Consider the following 24,666-nt stretch of genomic DNA (forward strand, 5'->3'; position numbering starts at 1 on the left):
AACATAAATAAATTTCATGGTTATTGTCAAACCTTATTTGACCAAGTTAATAAGAGAATAATATAGTATCCTATAAAAAATCTAGTAAAACAAATTTTACTGATAGACAAGGAATCGTATTTCGGATCCTGAATAATTTGTTGGGTTGTCATAAAATAAAAATAATTATAAATTTTTTTCAGATAAGATTTTTTTTTTTTTAGTTCCCAAAAGTACAATAATATTGCCATACATTAAATTGACTATGCATTACTATCGGGGTGACAACAAGGACATTTTTTAATTAACATCAAGTTACTATCCTAGATTATTCCTAACAGGCATTACAAGACAATTTATAACCGATCTGCACTTAGTTCCCGAATATAATTGAGTAAAGAAGAATGAATTAGACATCAACCCTGCTTGACCAATCATTCCAGCCTCCTTTGTAAACTCTTGAGCTGAAAATATAGGGAAATATATAATCATCTGTCACAAACATTATTATACATAAATAATTAGAAATATTCCACCAGTAACAAACGGCATAAAACTGGGACGACTCTATTGGGCGGGATGACTAACAATCAAAGAGGCTTCTTTTCAATAAGTTCGCAGGATGAAGGAGTGATGGGAGGTCTAAACGTAAGCGTCCTGACAGATTGGAATCGAACATTTTTCACAGAAGTTTCTAAGGTATTTATAGTTTTCGGATTCTATCATTGGTTATATCCGTCAGCCTATCGGCATATCTAGAATACTGTGTATTAATAGTCTTGCCAACACACTGAAAGCTGCTTTGCTGATAATGGCCTATAACCTCTTGAACGGTCACATCAGCAATCCAGAGATTTATTAAACTTTATGTCCCTGACAATTTTAAAAGAACACATCTTGTTATAAGATGCTGAACTAATCTACCATTGGAAATGACTCCTGCAAAAATTATTGTGCTCTTATGAACTTATGCCTGAAGTCGACATTTTCCACATGAATATTGTTAAATTCAACACTTTAATATTTAAGTAACGAGTACATATTGACTAATAACATAATGTATTATTTGTTATTGGAACGTATGCAATTCTGTATGTCTACATTTAAAATAAATAAGTAATTCTTTGGCATAAGGAAATGGAGGGAGCCAGCACCATTGGAGATTGCCAGGAGTCCCCAAGGATTTTGCACTGGTGACAACTCTATTCACCAGTCAGCAGTGCGCAATATATACAGGCTAAAAGCAGAGTATGCTCCAAGCAAATGTCTTTACGATTGTTAAAACTGTATGTTGAAATCACAAATATGATGCATCATTTCTTAATCCTCAATATGTCCAATGTTTATCTTTAATATTTTGCAATAAGGGGTATACTTAAAATAATTCATAATCTGCCCTTTCTTAGATGGTGCTAATTTAATTATTTTAGGAAAAAACACTTTGTAAGTTATGCTATAAAATATTGAGATGAATTATTTGTTTGTACCTATACATATGCAACATGAATAAGTAGTTTTGTCTATATACTAACACAATTCTTTCAAGAAAGGTATAAATACAATATTGGATTGAATCACCGATACAATATTGTATTTTTAGTTAAGAATTGTTCATATAGCGTGTGTACGGGCACATACGCATAATTCATCTTAATATTTTAAAGCATAACATGCAAATTTAAGAAAGAGCAGATCATGAATTATTTTAAGCGGTGACTGGATAACTTATCAAAATAATAATTCAATACACCTTTAAAAAGTGTTATAAAGTCGTGAAAAGCGTCAAAAAAACTAGGTTAAAAAGTTTAGGTACATAGTTTTATATGCCAGTTTTTTTCATCACTTTTGATGACTTTACCTATATCACTTTTTAAAGGTGTGTTGAATTGTGATTGTTTTGAGTTATTGTACTTAATGCAAAATATTGAAGATATACCTGCAAAATATTGTTAATAATGTATTATTGTAGGGTGATAGTAATTTCCTTGATACATTCTGAAAATTTTATGAAAAAAAAAAAAAAAAATTTGCAGAATTCATTTTACTCTTTTTTCTTGGGACATGCACACCTTTACAACCGCTATGGCTTCATGGCCAGCCTATATTATATCCTGTATCTGTAATGAGTTCCAAATTTAATCATTAATAAATGCCGTTAGAATTACTTAGTAAATCCCATAGAGATAGCTGTCTCCATGGCTTTCGTTCCACGACCCCCCTTGTTGCAAGAGAACACAATCATCATATCTTTGCTTGGCAAGTCGCGACCAAACTTTCTCTTAAATTCCTCATTGTCTTCAATTTGCAGAGAGGCCTCTAGATCCCTCACTGAAAAGAAATAAGCCATTAAAACATAATCATAACCGGTCCGGGAAGTTGCTATGATACTGAAAGACACATTGTGGAACCAGAAGAGATCACTAAACGCTCAATGATAACCTCAGTGACTTTTACTAAACGAATTGATTGGGTTACTATTAAAGAGATTTATTTATGAACAACTAGGCTATCACGATAATGGGCGCTACAGACTGTTCAATTTGGTTGAGCGGTTGGATCAATCTGGAGATGCAATAAGGGGGCGTGGCTATCGAGTTGAACGCTTGTACCGCCAGAGCATCCAACGACCCAACCGATAAACAAGTTGAATCGTCTGTAGGGTGGTTGAGCGGTTGAACCAACTTTACTCAGTCTGCCTAGGGAGCCGTCATACGTAGTTATTTATTTTGAATAAAAATAAATAAAATTACAGGCATGACTAATGATCGTGAAGTTTTGACGGAATTTTAAAATTGATTTGAGTATTTAACTTTCTTGTGGGATACTACACGCAAGATGTACTCTATATATATAGAGAAACCAGGAACAAAACTCTTGTGATCCCTTTTGACCAGTTCAAATATATTGAAAAGGATGCAACAAATGAATCCATAAAAAGCTAATTTTTAATTCTTTTAATAGCATCTTATGATTGAATTTTTTTGTTCCATGAGCCATTTTGTGACCACGCTTGTCGTTTTCTTTTCACGTTAAAGCCTTAGACACATTATCCTATATTATGCGCGCATAATTTGGGTATGACATATAGGTATTATATGTTGGGGTTACACACTACGCTATAATCTTCCTTAGGAGAGGGAGTCAGTTCAATTGGGGAACTGCCGCCGAATATCATTTCTTTGCATGGGATCTGTCACTTTGGCAGATGACAGCCGTGTAATTACGGCGCTCTGTAAAATGTTCTGTTTAATATTCAAATATCGCCTGGCTAGCAGATTACAGTGCACATCGTCGCCACGCCCACACTTATAACACACTATTTCTTTAGGTGTGACAGGTCTGTATGGCGAGCAATATGGAGTTATATAAAATGCTTTGAGCTTATAGCGTAATCTGTCACCCTTTTAATAGTAAACAATGCTACTAGAGCGATCGCGAATTTTTGTTTTTCTGATAAGTAGGAGGCATGCTGCGCATGTTCCCCAGAGGAGCAACTGACAAGATTTAACCAATCGCATCGTCTGTGCGCAACACTCAACTCAACGGTTGAACAAACCAAATTGAGTGGTAAATAGGGGGTTTGACAAAGTACAAAAATATTTTTTTGATGGAATATCCATGGACCCGCGGCCTGAGTATCTACGAGGCTTATGTAGACCGGCTCTGTATCAATAATAATAACATATGGTAAAAGGGAACATAAACTCACATGGAATGTTGATGCTGGTCGGAATATTTCCTGTTTCTTTGATTTCTTCCGTATTTCTGACATCGACCAAGATAACTTCGGGCTTATTAATGTAGGAAACTACTTCGTCGTACGAAATCACTCGATCCATTATGAAAATCCTGAAACAAAACCTATATATTACATTCGTACGCACTCATTTTATGTATAACTAGCTGTACCACGCCACGCATTGCTGTGGCTAGAGGTAGAGAAACAAAAGCGCGTATTTAAAAAGTATCTATATAATATAGGTATTGAAAACATGTGTATTCGAATGAAACTTGTGTCAAAATTTCAAAGCAATCCGTGAAGAACTTTCGGAGATTTAAGATTTTGAAAAAATTAACATTTATATTTTTATCTATATAGATTCTTATTCTTAGATATTAATCATATAGGGAATGATGCTTGCTCTGTTGATATATTTAACTTTATGAACATTGCTTGCTTCAAAAAGCAAATATACCTGCAGATATTCAATTTAATTCTTAACTCTATCAGTATGTTATGATGATTATAAGATTATTATAACTACACTTTGAGCTCTTGCGCTCTTTATATTAAAAAATGTATTTATGTTATACATGTCCCAATTGGCGTTTAAATAAAAAAATATATATATTAAAACGTTTTTATGTCATTTAAAAATCACTGTGCTTAGTTTCAACTCTATATAACAGAAATGATTTAGAGAATGTATTTTTTGAAATCCGATGCAATATATTGGTAAAGCATACAATAATCGGATCTACAATTAAATTTAAAAAGTAGCTCACTCCTCATGAATCCGGGTGTAATTGCAACTACCGGAGATGAAGATGTAAAGATTCGTACCAACCCCGTAGTAATAGACATATCTTAGGCGACTCCAAAATGTCTGCGTCACTAATCACAAAATTCATGATGTTTCGATTTAGTAAAATTATGGCACTTACCTTGCAAAATTTATTTAAATTTGATGAAATCCTGATGACAGAAAAGCAGTCTCTTGCAATTTAGTGGATTATTGCCAGTATTTTTATCTATTTGAGAATGGCTTATCAAAGGGAACACTGATTGGTGGGAATTAGTTCCCTCCACCAAACAAAATTATTATAAGATATGAATCTAATCTCCAATGGTCAGATGATGAGGAAAAAACATAAATGATTTATTAATTTAATCCACACTACACACAATATCTTATCAATATGAGAGGCAATACAAATAAAACAATACAAATAATAAATATTCATGTAAGTTGCATCAGATTACAATTTCATCAAACTTTGTAATTAGTATTTTTTTTAATTGTTTCTTTATTAATTTAGTGGTATGCGACAATAAATGTATTTTTAAAATTATTTTCCAGTATAAAGTCTGCCATCGCTGCTCCTTAATTGACTTTTTCTTTTCCCGATCAACCCAACTGCCTCTGTAAACATTTCAGCTGAGAATAAATAAAATCATTTGACTCAATTTCTTAAGCAATAACTAAACTAAAATAGAAATACGTGTTTATTATTATTTTGCTATTCAGACTTAGTATATCCCAGTGGCGTCAGAAAACACTTCTTCGTTGGTGGGGATTGACATTTTTTACATGTAACGAAATGAAATCTCACTACCCAGAGACTTTGATGTAAAATTTTTCTAACAAATAATGATAGTGGACGAGTCATGCACCTAGTCAGATATCTGAATTATGTAGGTTTATACCAATTTATGACATAATGTTATGAAAATAATGCAATATCTTGCAAAATTATCATCAAACTTAGTTAGAATGCATGCGATTCTCGCCCGAAACCATGTAACTTTCTTGAACTAAATAAACAGTTCAGTATTATTTTGGCACGAGAGGATTTAATGGACTATCCTGCAGTATTTGAAATTCACACATAAGAGAGGGCACGTATAGTTTGAAGGATTGTTTACGATCGAGAAAGAAATACAAAAGTATGTACCCAAATGCTTGAAGGGACTTTCCGGATTGTCCCCGCCTGCACGCAAGGTTCTGCGCACTGAGAAATACATCAAAGGACTCAGACGATATCGCGCTTGTCGGCAGGTTGCTTTTCGCTATTCGTTTGTTGCTCCATTAGTAATAGTAAGCTCTATAAGACATGGCGCTTGAAAATGATTCGGAATAAATTTTTATTTTATATTTCTGCGAATGTTAATTGCTTTTATATTTGTAGAGTTCATTCATTTTGGTCTAGTCAAAGCAAATACTGTTTTTTTCTTTAACAGGTTTCGGTAATATCTAGCCGGGACTCCGGCTTCTCCGTGAAGAACCGCCACTGGTATATCCCTTACTCTGAAATCTATTCAGTTCTACTATAAAGGAAACAGAAAATATACCAATTGAAGAAAACTATATTTCAGAGTAACGCAAAACCATACCTTTTTGTTACTTGAACGATAGGTTGAAACATGTTTCTATTTATTGTCTCGCCCGCTACTAGGCCAAGTACTGACTGCACCGATCACATTAGCCGAATGCATTGTCTCGATTCAGCACTCAGCTGGTATAATGCTAGCTTTACAATGAGATTAATTCATGACCACGTCACCCCTTTAGAACAAGCTGCTTTTCTTCAATAATTGTTTTATTTAAAAACCACGAGAAACAAAGCAGGACTTTTTATCAATGACGTTACGTGGAGTGTAATTATTTTTAATTAGAAATAATAAAAATATTATTGTGCAATACAATAAACACAAAATTAAGCATTTATCAAAATCAAATCAGAAATATGGTCTTTTTCCGGCCGTCCGCGGAAGGACGCATGTTTCACGAAATATTTTTAAATGTTGAATATCCTCATAAAATACCTTGAACGTTTTTCTTTAGAATACCGGTAAAGAAATTTTTTTAAAAATCTTCAGGAATTCTGCAATAAAAAAAACATTATTTCCAAACAAAAATTTTCGCTGACTTGTAAAAAAAAATGGAGCTAGATTATCTGAAAAACGAGCTGAGAAGCTAAACCACTTTTTTAGCGCTGACGGCCTCAAATTAGCTGAACTAAGGAGCAGAGTTGGCAACACTGCATTCGAATAAAACTCGCCCTTGTGCTTTGTCCGGTACTTTTACCTTGCACGAGCGCACTAATCTCATTTGCAATGGCGAGCGATATGCTGAAATAGACTAAACTGGGTCGAACCATGATTAATGAGAATATAGAGCGCATTTTCACCAGGTTCATATTACAACATTGTGCTAGCATACACAATTTTTAATAATGTAGTTTTTTTTAAATGCCCCGTACCTACTTTGGATTGTAAAATATTGAATATTTATTTTTTTAAGTCTGTAAACACTTTAAAACGAGAAATGAAGTGAGTGGTTTATTTATGGGTTTATTTATGCGAAGAAATATCTATGGAAGCAACTCTTTTGACAGATCGTTTATTCAAAATATTCCAAAAGTTCCTTATCATCGTACTGTGTTTACAATATTTTTAGCCCAAAAAATATTATACCTTGAATTGTTTCTTAAAATAACAACCATAATTATGTCTGACCCTGAATCTTGGTGTAGAGAACAATGGGAAAAGTTGAGAATAGAAGAACTACGAAATTCAGCTTTGGATGATATTAAACACCATCTCAATTCGATTCCTCCATTTGAAGCCTCGCACAAAGCAAAGCTTCTGGAATTGCCTCGATTATTTGAGTTTTTAAATAGTTCAGATCCGTAAGTTTGTAAGCAAATTGTGATAAACTTGTCGAATTCCGCTGCACGCTTTACGATTTTTAAAAAAATAAAAAGCGGTGTGTTTAAACTTAATTACTACAAGAAATAATTATTTATGTCGGGGGAGATGGTAAAAGATGCGTTAATGTTCCATTTTCCCCAAAGTTAAATTTGAAGGTTAAGAAATACCCATAAATTATTAAAATAACCCAAACTAACACCCTAAAACCTATTTTGTGCTTGTTTACGCCCCGACTCAAATAGTTATCTCCATTAGATGTTTACGTTGAAATCAAGTATTGTTTTTAAAGAGCCTTTGCATACAGCGGAATTCGACAAGTTAACCATTTTATTTTTTCCCAAGATAAGTACTCAACTAAATTGCTAATTCAATTCTAATTAATAATGAGATGTCAATGGTCAGTAAGGTTCGTTGATTTCTTAACAACCCACTTTAAATTTATATAGGTAGGTACATTTTTTTGAAACGATAGGTGATAATTTCATTGATCTTCCGATTGACTGGACAATCTTGAGTTGCTTGGGTCTGAGATTTATTTGTCTGATTAATGTATGATCAATGGGAATTGGCCGTAGGAAAATGTTATTTTTATGTTGCCTCGTATTGATGTGCTCAAGAATTATTCTTATTAGATTATTAGGTAAAATTTCTTTACTCCACTTAGTTCTTGATACGCACTAATTATTAAAATAACACATCGTTCCAACCTAATTACTCCAAAAAATAACTATTATTTACGTTGGGGGAGATGGAAAAACATGCCCTTATATTCTCATTCGGTAAAAACTTTTATAAGCGTAATAATTTGTAGTTAGAATTGTATTGTTAGTATGACTTGACATTTGTCGGAGTATTCCGCTTCAATCTAAATGTTCACAAATTATTTAGATTGAAGTGGAATATTCCGACAAATGTCAAGTCGTTTAAAAAACATTTTAAGCGGAATAAATTTGTCGTTAGAATTGTCTTGTTAGTATGACTTGACTTTTGTCGGAATATTCCACTTCAATCTAAATGTTCACAAATTATTGAAATAATACTCCGTTTCAACTTAATTACTACAAGAAACAATTATTTACATTGAGAGAGATGGAAGAGATGCATAGTTTCAATTTAAGTAGTTAAAATTAATAATACACCTAAACAATATTTCAATAGTTTGATGCCATGTTTTCATTTTGATACAAATCATCCATATGACAGTAGACAAGCAATGTTTATACAATTAATTATTAATACAGGGTGTATCGGCACTAACCCGACAAACTTTAACCAGCTATTCCTTAGCACATTTGGAGTAAAAAATGTTATGGGCACTTTGCTGTCCGGTAGCATTTTTTTTTCAATTAAAAACAAAAAAAATTAAAATTTCCACACCACATCACTGTCATTCGCATTGCGTTTCGTGTTCAACAGCTGTTATAAGCAAGTATGTCAAAAACCGTCTTCGCTCTTTCGCACACACTAAATAATAATAGTTAAAAATGAGACGAATGGTGCCGTGCTATTTCGCTGTGCTTGTAAAAGTGCGCCAATATAGGTACACACGTGCATTATTCAACGGAATTCGAATAAAATATTTGCCAGATGTGTTTTCAAATTTTGACAAAGGATAAAACAGTGGTGACATGTGGTGAAAATATGAATAATAAATTTTTTATTAAAAAAAAACGTTACCGGACAGCAAAGTGCACATAAGATTTTTTACTCCAAATATGCTAAGGAATAGCTGGTTAAAGTTTGTCGGGTACGTGCCGATACACCCTGTATACATAATATATATTTTTTTAAATAACCCAAACTAAGAACCTTTTTTGATTTTGGGTTATGTTCATGTTTAATCTTGTTAGCATGATGTGATGTTTGTCGGAAGATTCTGCTTCTAAAATAATTTGTGAGTATTTAGAAAGGGAGTAAGGATATTTTACCCGGGATTGATTTTAGGGGGTATTTCACTATGTCGGGCTAAATATCTGACTAGCTAGCCGTTGGCTGGCTTTAAAGATCACAATAACTTCGTTATTCAACGGCGACCGTTTCACCATTGTTGCCGAGCTTCCGGATAGATAACACTCGAAATAGTCTGGCAACATCGCAAAATGTTTGCAGTTACCCAATCTACTACAACGGCTGTCATGTTTTGCCGCAATGTCTATGGAATGCTAGCCTCAACGCCAATTGACAAGTTTCCCGCCACAGTCTGCACACCGCAAAGTGTGCATTTTTTTGGTTATGTTATGTTGATTATCAGGTCATTTTAGATAGATTCGTGTCGAATTAATACATTGTTTCTTATTTTGAACACAATCAAATAATTCAGGATGGATCATACAAGCATTCAAATTCATTCGAGCTCTTAAAACTCGCGGCCTTCGCATCGCCGCCCTTTCACCTGCTTCTGTAAATCAAAAACCTCGGTATCCATAATAATTCGCAACAAAATTCGACTCACTTCTCCGCTGTCAAACTCGGAATGTTTTGACGCCATCTTTGATTCGAGGAATAGCGCCTAACGTGAGGTTCGAGCACTGATTAGTCAAATTGAACTTTAACCCGAGCGTTAGCGTTATTCAGATATAGTGAAAACGAAAAAATGACTAATCCGCGGATTAGTGCTTAGTCAGAACATAATCAGAGATAGTGAAATACCCCCTTAGTTTAGTAAAACTTCACATGTGTTCAAATTATTGCTAATGTGATGTCGAATCTATATTGTGATTTATTGTGAAACGGAAACTAAATTAACTTTTAGTGTAAATTTTTCTCACTGATTATTAACATAGTAGTAGATTATTTATCTAAACTGTTTTCTCCTCTGTTATAGGAAGCAGATAAATACCGCATGTGAAGTATTGGAGATCTGTTTCGCCAATTTATCAATTGGCTATGTAGCTTCTAATGCCCGGGATGATATTCTGAAAGCCCTTGGAAATGAAAATGTCGCTGCTCGCCAGTTGGCAATACACGAAGTGGGTTCTTATAATTTATGTTAAAACTGAACCTGATTGTGCTGATGAAGATTCTCCCATCTGTATTTTAATTTGTACTTTATGCATTATGTGGAAGTGATGTTTGAAGCGTTAAAAATATGTTTTTTTTTTACATTAACACGAGAAAAGAATTTCTTTCTGGGCTTATGTCTTTGGGGATGGTAGCTGGATGGTTTTTTTTAAGTAAAGGAAGTTCTGGGAAAGAAAAGGTATGAGAGGTGGATAGGAAAATCTGGGGGTCGGTGTATCCTGGTGCAAGGCTTTACAAGTCAGTTGGGAAAGCTGTCAAAGTACATAACCAAGTCAAATTTTTTACATAGTTACAGATGTTTTGTTAAAGCAACTACTTTTCTAGCTTTCTTAAAAGACTGCAAAGATTTAAGTGGGTCGGTATCAATGGTGGCTTGCACTCATAACAATGGGTGGTGCACTAAAAATGTTATCAATCTATCCCCAACGCCAGGTCAATTAAAGGTAATTTTGAAGCTTATACCGACCAGCTGGAATATGCAAACTGTAAACTAAAGTGGCGCCATCTCGGCATGACAAATAAATGTGTTGTGTCTTCGGGTATTTCCGCCATGCCGAAGAGTTCCGAAGTGAATGCCGTTCATGTTTCAGGGAAATTTCATTACTATGACTCTGTGCGTATAGATAATTGTTGTTTCCATGTGACATTTCTCGATGAGCGATGTGGAATCCGCTCGTAACATGAGACTTATGACATGTGATGCAAAGAACCAAAATTCGAGCCGGTTAAACTTAACTTAACCTTTTAGGCTAGTTTTTTCGCTCTTGTGAACAACTCATATGGTCTCACAGAAATAGATGTCTTGCTTACTATTGTGGTGAGAAATATGATCTAAACTGTGTTAGAAAGAGAAAAGACCACGCTTTATATTCAAATCTGGAAGTTAACCACAGAAGAATTAAAATGTGCACCTTTATGAATCCAAAGGTACCGACCGCAATTTGAAAAAAAACGTATGAGACTTGTTTATTAAATATTTTTAGATGAAACAATTAAAAAGTGAGATAACTGTAATGTTTGTAATACATTTTTCTATTAAAATGAGTGTGTTTTTATATAACCCACAAATTAATAACAATATTTTAAATATTGAAGACAATATTAGTGATTTCTAAACGAAAATCTGAAACAGAAAAATCAGAAAAGGATACGGTCACATCTAGGACTCGAACCCAGGACCCTTGTCTTTCCGGGACACTGCTCTACCAACTGAGCTAATGGGACCCTATCCCCCTCGGTCACTTTCATGTTATTTTTTTTCTGTTTCAGATTTTCGTTTAGAAATCACTAATATTGTCTTCAATATTTAAATATTACAATTTGAGGTTTTACTCAATAAAGTTATTCCGAAAAATAAATATTCATTCTAGACTTGTAGAAAAGTCAATGATGTATAGATGTCGCACATTAAAAATTATAAAAAAATAAGATCTAAAAAGACGCTGTCTAGATTGCATTTAGTTCGGGTTGAATCTTGCTATCATACATAAAGATAGTTGCCAGTAAAAAAATGTGCGGTGAAAAAATGAAGACAATGTTGGTAGTTCTTTTTCGAAGTATGATACAGTTAAAAGTGACCGAGGGGGATAGGGTCCCATTAGCTCAGTTGGTAGAGCAGTGTCCCGGAAAGACAAGGGTCCTGGGTTCGAGTCCTAGATGTGACCATATCCTTTTCTGATTTTTCTGTTTCAGATTTTCGTTTAGAAATCACTAATATTGTCTTCAATATTTAAATATTACAATTTGAGGTTTTACTCAATAAAGTTATTCCGAAAAATTAAAAACAATATTTTAATGTATGTCGTTTGTTCACAGATCCACAGAACTGTCTGCAGTAATACTCAATTGATTCCTCTGCCAGATTATATGGAGATTGCCATAGCTGTGGTCAGGTGTATTGCAGATGACGACCTCAAGGTGTCGACTAAAGCCATGGACATTGTCTCTCGGGAACAGTGGTACCAATACCCTCAAATAATCAAAGAATTAAAGGTTATCATAGAACATGGAAATTCTTCCAGTCGATGCAAATGTTACGAGGTAAATAATTATTCACATTCATATAAATGCAGATTTTTATTTATAACAGAATAATATGACAAACCAACTAGCACAGTTATTACTGATTTAAGAGAATATGTTTGAAAAATAATCTGTGATAGTTTTTTTACTGACCGAAGTAACGGTTGTGAACATTTTCATTGTAAATGTGACAGTTACGAATTATTATATTAGACATTTAGCAAATGAATGTACATTTGTATTATTGTTCAGCTTTCGATACTGTGAATGCAAAATAAAATAATATTATGCAAAGGAAGAGATTCAGAGTACATATAAACAGAACATTTTCGATGTGTGATGTAAAAATATATTTTTTGTTTTCAATTGAAAAAAATACCAACAGCAAACGACGTCTACATTTTTTACTCCAAATATGCTCGGGAATCGCTCGTTAAAATCCTTCGGGTTCGTGCTGTTACGCACATTGAACAATGATATTATCCCAGTTCTGACTAAACATTTATTAGTTGGTGTCTAAACAGAGATGGTATTGCTTCAATGTTATTATCTTATGTATTCTTGTTTACAGGTAATAGTCAATATTTGCAAGAAGTCGCCTGAGAATTTGGAGATGTTCTCCCAGGAAGGATTGATTCAGCAGATTGTTTCTGAGCTGAAGACGCAGGATATTCTTCTGCAGCTGAATATTTTGGAGCTTTTGACGAATCTGGCTCTGTCTCCCCATGGCTTGAAGTTTCTGGTGCAGAATGAAGTCCTCAAGGGGTTGTCAGAGCTGGTTGGCAGCATGGGAGGGAATCCCACGGCGAATCTCATCATACCTGGTATGTTATTAAATATAATATTCACGTTATAGGACCACAACTGAGTTGAATATGTTATTTTGAATTGTATGTAGGCTTAAATCCTTTCTAGTTGCCTCGGCTTGAGGTGTCAATGCAAATCTCATAACTTCTCATAAATAAAAACATTACTGCAATTAAATGGTCGATAGCCTGTTGGGTATGACGCTCGATTAGTAGTCAGAACGACACTCACAGCGGGTGCAGATGTACTCCCTTTTCAGAACAAGTTATGCAATCAAAAGGTCTACTATAAATCTTATGGTTTATAATATCTTTTGAAATATCTAGGATTCGCGCCTAATTTATACAATTGTTTTTTATTTTCTTGTTCTTATTTTTTTTAGGTCTTATGAAGTTCTTTGGCAACATCGCTCATTCATACCCATCCGAGGTGTTTGATAATTTCCCCACTGTGGTGCACGCTCTGTTTGACACAATCATCTCCAACAACACCGCGGTGCTGCCCGTTGCTCTGGACACTCTCGGCTTTGTGGGGACCACTTGCCAGGGGAAATTGGCATTGGGAGCTCTTGGTAACATTTACACACCAATAGTTAGCATTATTAAGCTTAGCCAGATGTGATTGAAGCATAAGTAATAATGCCGAAAATATAAATTTTCAGGCGAGACAAAAAGAGACTGATAATGGGTCCGAATAGTCACATCATTTCATTTTGTATTTGTATAAAAAATGTCATCAGATGGGGGTGGACAGTATTACGCATAAAAAAATTGGTTACTCAATTACTGCTGTGATCTGCATCTACTGTCGAAAATCAAAACTAAGTTGCACAAAGTATGTTGTCAGTGGTTCCATGATATTTCATCAAAATGACAACTAAACACACCTTTAAAAAGTAATATAGAGTCATTAAAAGTGATGAAAAAAAAACTTGGATAGTTACCTATGTAACCTATTTAACCTAGTTTTTGTTTCATCACTTTTCATGACTTTATATCACTTTTTGTAGGTGTGTTGAACTGTGTGTTGTCATTTTGATGATATACCTGGTCACCGTTGTCAATACCTTCTAACTGACAATCTTATTGGCATACCACTAATATGGCAAAGCAATCTCAAGATGCAAACAGTGCTTTTTGTAGAAAATATACAATGTGGTGTTGTGGTGCAAATGAATGCAAATTTAATACAGTCGGCACGGGCTCCCGTTACGAGAATACATTGTACCATGTTTGCTTTTTGTTTTCAGGCCACCCCCTAATATCGGCAATTTCCGAGATCGGTGGGTATATAAAGAACTCTCCAACTGAAGTGCGAGTACGTGCTCTGCACTGCACCGCCAGCTTGCTGTCAGTCAAGGAAGTCACCTCGGGGCCCGTCGACCCCAGGATAACACTGATGACCAGAGAATGGTTCCGTCAACTCTCGGAGAGGCCCAGCTCCATGGAGATTCTGTTCAAGATATGCAAGAATCCATTCCCCGAATTGAAGTATGCGGCGTTGGCAGTTCTGTCGGCAATCTGCCAACATCAGTGGGGAGAGGAGTTGGTCAGGGTGACACCAGGTAATATTATTAATAATACTTTGTTGCAAACTGTTTTTATGCCATTTCACAATGCACTTTATATAATGTTTTTTTTGTAGTGTTTAGAATTGAATTTTTAACATAGGTTTATTCAAACCAGAGTGATGAATTTACAGTATGTACCTATTAAAAATTAAAAAGTTTTTTTGGCATTATTTAAAAAAGAAGCTAAATACACAAAGATTTGCATAATAATATATTATTGCATACTTGCGCTGACCTGTAAAAATCACAGGATATATTATAATTGTAGGATTTGTGAAAAATTACAAAATCTATCCAATGACGTTATAAAAATACGAGACACGTTATATTCATACTAATTGAACAAAAGATTTAGCACCGCTTATGAAAAGGATAAACATTCCAAGATTACGTATAAGAACGGGCTGCTAAAGTCTAGTTCTGTGAAACCATGCGCATTGTCTCAATTATATCTGTCAAGTATGATTAATTAGTTGATATTTTCAATTTGTATTGATATTTCAGGCGACTTGTTATTTGTTATCCTTTATGCTATGCATAAAATATTGTCCTATAAACATTAGTTTATCATTAAAAAATAATAATATTGGACAAGCAAAAATATTTCACCAATGAATGAAGATATTATATGTCTCGAAGCCATCTAGTGAGAAATTTAGCACTAACAAAGCCTTTCCTACAAAAATAAAGTTGGTTGTTTACAGGTGGAAAAAATATAATAAGCAGTTGATTGAGGTACTAGTACATATTGAATCATTTGGCGGGCAATAAGCCGACATAGCTCAGTGGTTTCAGAACACCTGACCGGACATCAGAAGGCACGGGTTCAATTCCCGTTGGCGGCATTTATTTTTACTTAGGATATATTTTCAATTTGTTGATATTTCAGGCAACTAATTATTGCTTATAATTATTTGAAATGAGTATGTTTAATTACTAAAACAGTGGATCAGATCTGCTGTCCAGCTGCCAACCTGGCGCTCTACCCACCGAGTATCAAACACTTCTTTAAATGGGCATTATTAATTAAATAAAAAAATTCCTTTATTTCAGGTTTGATAGAATTTATCCTCGATCGTTCAGTGGACCATGAAAAGGATTCAAAGCACGCTAAATATGAAATCATTACGCAGCTATCAAAATCCTGTGTCTTTGACGTCGACACCATTTTAAAGCTGAAGAAATATGTGGAGGAGGGACCATTCTACGTTCAGGGAATTACGGAAGTGGCAGTTGAGGGAGATTGATAAAACCTCTTATTTTTCTTACAAGCCATTTTTGTAAAAACATTTGCAAACCAGTGGGAAATGTAAATAAATAGGTTTCAGGCAAATCAGAAACGAAATACTTTTTTTGTTAATTTTCATTATGTATCGTATTTTTACTTTTTATAAAAATAAAAACACCCAAAAATGAATTTTGTGAAATATATTATGCCTTATAACAAAATCCTGAAGGAAGTAACTGAGATTGAGAAGATGGTTAAGTTTAAAGAGGAACTGAGAAAACATATTTTCCTCAAATATGTATTGTTTTTTTTTATCTTTTGTGACGTATCTACTTACATCTAAATATTAAAGATCCATTGTTTGCCAATTACTGTAATTTTTTTATATGTTTCTAAAACTATTGGCACCCACGACGATGTGAGCTAACGATTTATAAATAAATAAATATTTATCAATTTGGGGATTTCGTTGTTTCCACCTTGAGTAGCGACATCTAGCGGACAGCATTATTATTACTTATTGAACACTATTATTTTTATCGGTCAAAAGATGGCACTGACGTAAATATTTTCAAAGGATAATAGGCACTGTCACACGTATACTTCGGAGCGGCGGTACCACGCGACACTCCGGGCCGCCGCGCAACGATTTACAGCGCAGCCCATTGAGACTTTTTGCGTGGCGGCCTGGAGCGGCGCGTGGTACCGCCGCTCCGAAGTGTACGTGTGGCAGAGTCTGTCGAGATTTATTTTTGTTACCGAACAATCGAACGCGTGCGATTTCCGCATAACATTTACGTGTGGCAGAGCCTATTGTTTCAAATACAAGTGCACCCACATGTGAATAAAACTTGATGACTCGCGCGATTAATCGCGCGACTAGAAATCGTAGTGGCTTATACCAAGGAACTGAGAATTCAGTGGCTATATAGCTTGTATTGTTTGTTTATGATATTAACTAAAGGAATGCATGAACGTCAGAACAGTGCTGGTTGGTACTAGTTGGTGCTGATCCGGCTGCAATGTTCAACTCCTATGTCTATTGCTTTATCGTCGGGTTATATATGTATTTACAATTTTATCAATGTCTATATCAATGCAAACTTTGCATTCGTATTGATTAAAAAATATTGTAATTAGTTTTTGGGTTCTTGCTAACTGTACATGCATAAATATAAAAAAGATAATAAATTATAATACGGAATATAAAATATAACCTCTTTTTTAATTTATTTTATGTACCCCTTTGCTCAATACTCACCGACTTTGACATAAAAAATAATTAAACAATGCCAAAAAGAAATTAAAATAACCCTGGACTTACCTAGGTACCTACCTATCTAAATACGATTTACTCCTATTTTTACTCGATGTATTCATACCGATAACTATTTTTCGTGAAAATCCTCGGAACTTTTGGGTATGTCACTAATTTTTGTCTATCGAGTTTCATGACGTCATTTCATTTGCGCATGTTATGTAAGAAAACTTTCATATTCTCATTTTATTAGTAGGTATCACTTGTTCTAATATACACAAAACCACTCACTTTAGGTAAAAACGTGAGTATAAAACACTATTTATTGTCACTACGAATAATTTATGCAAAAGTATGCGTAATAATTTGGGTTTTATAATATCCTAAAGGAATCTTGTAGGATATAATCTACCGACATCGACATGAATAATAATTATATACTACTAATATGAATATGAAAAGTGAATGTTATTGTTTCAGTAAAAGTACATAACTACCTACATAGGCAGTAGATATTTGGAAAAGATCTTCTACGAAGTACGAATATTCTCGAAGTAGGTAAAAATTACTTAAAGTTATCTCCACGATGGAGAGATTTATTCGATTCTGAGAGATACATCATTATTTTTTGTGCTGATATTAAAATAACTTAACAAAAGAGGTTCGATAACATTTCAATTTTCACTGCGCCAGTTCAGACTAAAGGTCAAGGTCGCCGGGGTCAAATATTTCTTTGTAGTGACTCAATGTGGCCTTCTCTACTCTTTGACGCAAATGCTGTCAGTTTGGATGGATATCGAGTGAGAATTGATTCAGTTTCCAATAAGGATATTAGAGTATTATTATCAAGGGGCCTATCCTACGTCCTATGCGCCGCGCGTTTACCTACGGCACCTTTTAACCGTCGCGGGGAGGGCAGAAAGGAGAAGAGAGGGGCTAGCGCGCGAGTGAGTACAGAACAAACCATCCTTCCAGTTTCCAGTTGCGAGTTTGTCGTGGTCGGTTCATATTCGGGCTCGTTCGGCTTCGTTACGGCGCCAGTTCTGTCAAGTTTCGTAAGCGCAGAAACTTTTGTATAACTCAAAAAAGTGTTTAACTCAATAAAACGGGAATAGAGAACATTATTTTTCTCCTTTCATACTTTACTTACACCGAGAGCATTGTGTTTTGAGAGTATTCGATTTGTTTCGTTGTTTGCAGTCAGTTGTTATTGAAATTTTGACATTCGGTTCTCGTTAGCTACCTGCCAACGGTACCTGTAAAAATGTGGCGACTTCACCGGTCATTCTTGGCCTTAACATTGTTTGTTTTCGCTTCCTTCGGGACTGGTGATGGGAGAGGGCTGACCGTGGAGGAGAAGATACGAGATGACCCTGATTTATCTGAGGTATGTTGCAACAATATTATAATCAAACATTTAACTGAATAACCTCGCAGGAGGCAGCTATTATTTTCTTTTGCCGGTCATTACAGAAGAGCCTGAGCTTATTAAACTTTCCAACAAGTTTTTAAAGTTTATTCAAGAAATTATTGAAGATCGATCGATGTCTTTGTTAATTCTGAGTAATGAATATTCTCAACGGAATGCAGCGAGTGATTCAATTATAATGATTGATTATTCAATTAAAAAAAGTACCTACCGAGACAGTATGAATCATAAGATATGAATTTCCTTGAATATATCGGTAGCATGATTAAAATAAATTTGTGTCACGGGATGCAATAATATTTTATTAACAAGGATTTTTTAAATTCATCATTACAATCGTGTTGTGGTTTATCCATGAGTCAGATTCTCATTGAAGCATATAAAGTAAAAACATGTAAGTTGTAGTTATTTTGACCGCAGTTCGAAGTAAGTAAACTAATAGTTAAACTGGTGATTATTCTCCCATTTAAACTGTCGGTCAAGTTAAAGATAGTACAATGACTGTTGAGAATTTTTATATCTTTGTAAAATTGAGTTAATTTAACTAGATGCGGGCGGCAGCCGGGGTTATAATTGGATAATAGGATGTCCTCTATTTACGATTTCATCCTTATTTTCTACCTTATCCTTTTATTAGGATGTAATGAGTTTATTCATGTGTATCTAATTCCTGCTAATTCTGAGCTGGAATAATAATTTATCGATCGGTAGCTATTGCAAGACACGTAACAGTTGCTACCTTTATTTTAATAAACGGTTGACAACATAATGAACATTGCGAGTCCTATTTCAATTGTTCGCTTGAATTAATTGATAGGTGTCCTATCAGTGAATAATAGATATTTTCAAGGACGGTCGGTGCGCTTCTTAGTTAGACAAGCAACTTTGAAAATAGACGGGACAGTTAAATATTAATGAATTAATTTCATTTAGCACTCTAAAATTGTTACGTGATATTATCGTACGCTTAAAACAGGCTACTGTAAATCAATGTAATAATTGCTTTAATTTCTAAAAATATATCTTTTTGCACGAACATCAAAATGCCATCTTGAAATGGCACTATGAAAATCAGCACTGAAATAAGAAACGGTTTACGTTTTATGAATAAGCAACCAATGCTTTTAATGCTTACACGGACCGACCATCCCTGAATACAACATTTTGTTGATTTTTATTTTTTAATTTAATTTTGTTTTATTTTATGGTGAATATACTCATTTTTTTTAAGAACGTACATATATGTAAGTACTCATCATACTAAAACAACAAACAAACCCTACAAAATGATGGTTGAGAGCTGAAAAATGCCCTACCCACTATCCTCACAAGAATAAAGAAAATTCCTAGGACATTTAAAAAAAAATTCTTTCTTTGACTTTTCATATAATCGAAGTAGAAAGAAAATCTCTTCGAGCGTGAGAAAATATTCTTGAAGTTTTTTATCCGCGGCTCATAGGAGGGTCCTATCCTACTCCTGCTTCCCTAGGAATATTTAGTAAAACGAGGTTCCTTCCTGTATAAATAAGGCTGATTTCAGAATTGTAGGTTGCTTCAAGTAGGCACCAACTCATTTTTCTCGACTCGAGGATCTTTTGGATTTTAATGGAATTTATTTTTTGGGCACCAAAGTGACTGAAGGTTCAATTCGATTTCAGCGAACAAAATAAATCGCAAAATCTTTTGGCTTTGAATAAATACCGAAGTGGTTATCGTTGTTTTCAAATATTTTTCTAGTTTTCAGTGACAACGGTTATATAACGGTTAACTATAACGGTTATATATAACGGTTAACAGAGTTATAGATAATCTCAGTCCCTGTAGAAGACGCCATTCGAAATCGATACGTTGCTTGAATGACTTTAGCCGTGTTTGGTGACCAGATTTGAATAGTAAGGTACCTTTCAACCCCCCTCTCCTCATCACCGCTAGCTTTTGCATCATACTATATTCCTATTGGGGTTGCCATAATCCAACTGGCTCTAGAATTCAATCCAAAATGATTTAAGTATATTAAATTCTAGGCATTTATTAACTTTAAAATCTTAATCTTTATTAATGTCATAACAATTCTAAAAATAAAAGACAGAAGTGAAACTTCTAGTATTCCTCTCTCTCTATTTTCATTTCATCATCTCTATTTTCTCTCTTAGGTTAGTTTGAAAATTAGAGGTTAAATAATTCAACGACGAAGCATGGATTTGCTTTTTCTAATATTTTCTTATAGATGAATGACGTTCGATTAATGTATAGTTCCAAAAATTTTCAATTTATTCACAAGTATACAATATTACATAAATAACAATATTACAATTAAAAATTACAAAGAAATTACAATGACAATTTACCAATCATGTGCCATTTTCATTGTCAATTTCATGAATATCATTTCCTAATGTCGTGATAATTGGGTTATGGTAACTAAAGTGCGAGATATATACATGAGCACTTAAATCCTTAATGAATCGTGCAAAAACTGCATCGATTGTTGTCCCGTGTCTAGTCGTGCTAGTGTTCCTATCATTAACAATATCCAAATTGAGGGTGTTTTTGAAAAAGTTCAATAACTCTACAGATTCTTCCCTCGCAAAATTAACATTAAAATCTCCCGAAATGATCATAGGAATTTCGTGATAATTCTTATTCAATAGCCTCGAACCACCCTCTGTGTATGGCAGAAGCACATGGTGGATAAAATCTTTGATATCAGTAATCGATTTACCTGGTGAGATATAAATTGACACCATAATAATTTTTTCCCCATTAGCCAGAGAGCATTCTGCAGCACACAAATCCCCAACGGAGGATGTATGACTAGAAACGAATTCATGGTTACGGGCATGAACGTCATTATGTTTTACCACAACATGTTGGAGTCTATTTACATTTTGATATATACCGACACCACCCGCTCTAACACTGGGTCTCTTGTATTGTACAATGCAATCAAAATTTTCAACATTAACATGCCTGTCATCGTCAAGCCAAGTTTCGGAAAGCATCAATATGTCCGAATTTTTTAGAACATTACCTCGTAAATCTGTTGCATGTTTGTTAATACTTTGACAATTGAATGAGAATATCGTCATATCTCCTTTCTCAATATTTTCTAACAGTACTAGATCGAGAGTTTTTAAACGAACCGTAGAAAGTCTGTCAAATTCTCTTCTCAATTGAGCTACTGATGTGTCTTCGCGTCGTCCGTGATGGAAGCCTCTTGTATCTCATCAAAATCCTGGAAAAATTAATACATATTGAATGTAAATTTCCAAATTTAATTCAATGTTAATTAATAAATAAATTTATTCGAACAATGTAATCATGGCATATCAACTTACAATTTCGGAGGCATTAGTTTTTTTTTGCAAATTTTTATTTTGCTGCTGCCTTATTGAATTCTGGTGAATATTGTCGGGTTTTGGCATGGAATGTTGGTTATGTATTTGTGCTGCATGTAGGACGTATTCTGGACCATCATTGGGACTCAATAAATTCGCAGTACACGTAGAATTTGGAACGATTTTCCGTTTTTTTGATGGAACTGGAGCAGGTGTTATAGCTTCAGCTACCGCAGATTGCCGAAGTTTTTGACGGTCTCTGTATGCTTTACAACGTTCTGCTGCCGTTTTAGCTTGAGGTTTGGGAGGCTTTAATTCTTTTTTCCGCTGTCTGTACCGCCTGTTGGCCATTGCTTTGATTGTAACGACATTCCTACATCATATTTCACTGTTAATATAATCTCGCCAATATATTAAACAATCCTATTCCAACAATACTACTATATTGTGAAATATTTATCAACTCTTATAGGTTATATTTACCTTATGTTAATGTCATCACTGTGTGAATCAGACTCTCCTCTTCTTTGGTGATTCTCAGGGGATATTTCCTCTTGTGCCACTGATGTGTTCATCACCTCTATCTCGTCACTACTCATTTTTAACACTGAAATTCTGTACCAAACCGTATGAACCACAATCAATTACGTATTTCACTCGTATTACACTCACGACGCAGTATACTAACCAAGCAGCTGATGCTTGGCGTGGCGCAGTTCGCTGGTGTCTGAGAGAGAGGAAAGAAGAGAAGAGAGAGAACGTTCGTGAGCGGCTCCCCCACCTCAACAAGCGCATATGGTGAGAGAGGGACAGTGAACGGTGAGCGGTGGTGGGGGTACCCGCATTTTCGTGTCGATCCTGACTCGGTTTTACTCCGTCCCCGAAAATCCATTACGCGCCTAAAGAAGTTTCACTTCAAAAATAACATTTAATGTGAAAGTCTCTCCTTGCGCAGCTCTGTATAAATATTTCAGCGATTTAAATGTTTGCGTGCGCCTACCCCTTCAAGCAACCTCTCGTACCCCTAGGGGTACATGTAACACTAATTGGGAACCACTGCTTTGACGGTTCGGAGCAGTTGGTACTCTTGTGCGGTTTTCACATTCAAAATATATTTAAAATGGTGAAAGTATTTAATAAAACACGTTTGGTTTGAAATAGAGCAAAATCACTCTCAAAGATACACTGTGAATTGTTTCATGCCTATAACATATTAAATAACAGAACAAAATGTGAGGTAAGTTTTTAGATTTTCACGGCCAAAAGCATTTTTGTTGTTTGTTTTTGGGGTGTTATGCCGTGTTGCGCTAACTCCTTCTTTAGCCGACGTTTCGGACAGCGTTGCAGTGTCCATCATCAGGGCAGATCCGGTAGATCCGAAGATGATCGGTAGATTCGAAGACACATCTTCGGATCTACCGGATCTGCCCTGATGATGGACACTGCAACGCTGTCCGAAACGTCGGCTAAAGAAGGAGTTAGCGCAACACGGCATAACACCCCAAAAACAAACAACAAAAAAGAACAAAATGTGCTTTGCAATTTTTTTCTATCGAGGATATTTCATATAATTAACGTTTCGGCGCAACAAATGTATCATCGATATAATCTTCAAAATTAACATATATTTTTTATGAATTTTAAAACTTCAAGAGTTAGCGAGAAACTTGTTATAAGTCGGTAGAAATTGGGTATGAGGGGACTTAAGTCATGCATTTATTTTGAGTTTACAACTCTGCCTAAATTTACGTCAAGTAATGTTACATGCATAAAAACTAATGTGTTATTTATTGACTACAAATTTAAAATAATAATTCACACCAGCAGCTGGCAACAAAACAAGTCAAGGGGTACTAGGCATAACAAACCCTTTCCACTTTACTCTTATGGAAATCACGACATTTTGTATTGATTTATGATCTCAGTTGGGAGGTGGAACTTTCGTTGTATCTGAGTAGAAGTTGGGCCGAATAATGTCCCCTAAAATGGTTTCCTTCCGGTCCCCGCTGTTGGATATTCTTTCTCTGCTTCGACATAAATCATGGAAATGTGAAAATAAATTAGGTAGTGTAATTTTGTGAACCTTAAAAACTATTTAATATTTTGCGGCGCTTGTGAAAGATAATCCTTATAACGACAATATTGTTAATTTTTTTTTTTTTATGATAAAGTAATATTTATAAGACAAGGTTTTGATATGACTAATTATTGACTATATTTGTGCTTATAAACATAAGTTTATAATTAAAAAAAATTAATATATTTAACAAGTAAAAATATTTCACCAACAAATGTAGATATAATATGTCTCGACGCCATCTAGCGGGAAATTTAGCACTAACAAAGCCTTTCCTACAAAAATAAAGTTGGTTGTTTACAGATGAAAAAAATATAATTAGCAGTAATTGTTGATTGAAGTACTAGTACATATTCAATTATTTAACGGGTTGGAAATAAGCCAACGTGTCTCAGTCCAGAGCGTCTGACATCAGAAGGCGCGGGTTCAATTCTTGTCTTTATATTATTATTTATAATCATTTATTGACAATATTGGTGCTGAATCTTACAGTAATTGAATA

At 34.6% G+C, this 24,666-nt stretch overlaps 3 protein-coding genes across 5 annotated transcripts in view; 2 read left to right on the forward strand and 1 right to left on the reverse strand.

Annotated features, from left to right (window-relative positions):
- Positions 1-82: 82 nt before the first annotated feature.
- Positions 83-4,735, reverse strand: LOC149423149 (rhodanese domain-containing protein CG4456-like). The gene is made up of 4 exons (XM_089632883.1): positions 4,645-4,735; positions 3,689-3,828; positions 2,145-2,307; positions 83-443 (listed from the first exon to the last, which is right to left on the reverse strand). Exons 2-4 carry the CDS (start codon positions 3,816-3,818, stop codon positions 389-391), a joined length of 348 nt encoding a protein of 115 aa, XP_089489009.1. The 5' UTR covers positions 3,819-3,828; positions 4,645-4,735; the 3' UTR covers positions 83-388.
- A 2,340-nt stretch (positions 4,736-7,075) lies between these two features.
- On the forward strand, positions 7,076-16,368 carry LOC149423150 (26S proteasome non-ATPase regulatory subunit 5). The gene is made up of 7 exons (XM_089632884.1): positions 7,076-7,392; positions 10,239-10,383; positions 12,251-12,475; positions 13,029-13,281; positions 13,647-13,835; positions 14,514-14,828; positions 15,888-16,368. The coding sequence occupies exons 1-7, from the start codon at positions 7,211-7,213 to the stop codon at positions 16,079-16,081; spliced, it is 1,503 nt and encodes a 500-aa protein (XP_089489010.1). The 5' UTR covers positions 7,076-7,210; the 3' UTR covers positions 16,082-16,368.
- A 1,912-nt stretch (positions 16,369-18,280) lies between these two features.
- Positions 18,281-24,666, forward strand: part of Fas1 (fasciclin 1 Fas1 domain-containing) — a 537,972-nt gene continuing 531,586 nt past the window's right edge. For 2 of the 3 annotated variants that reach the window (XM_089632514.1, XM_089632516.1), the window contains exon 1: positions 18,281-18,707. In XM_089632514.1, coding sequence (XP_089488640.1) covers positions 18,585-18,707 — 123 coding nt within the window. In that variant the 5' untranslated portion in view covers positions 18,281-18,584. The remainder of the gene's footprint in view (positions 18,708-24,666) is intronic. The other variant, XM_089632517.1, reaches the window with a different exon arrangement.

This window comes from Hesperophylax consimilis, chromosome 6 (genome assembly GCF_061612785.1).
Source record: "Hesperophylax consimilis isolate HC1 chromosome 6, BYU_Hcon_1.0, whole genome shotgun sequence".
Classification (NCBI taxonomy): Eukaryota; Metazoa; Arthropoda; class Insecta; order Trichoptera; family Limnephilidae; genus Hesperophylax; species Hesperophylax consimilis.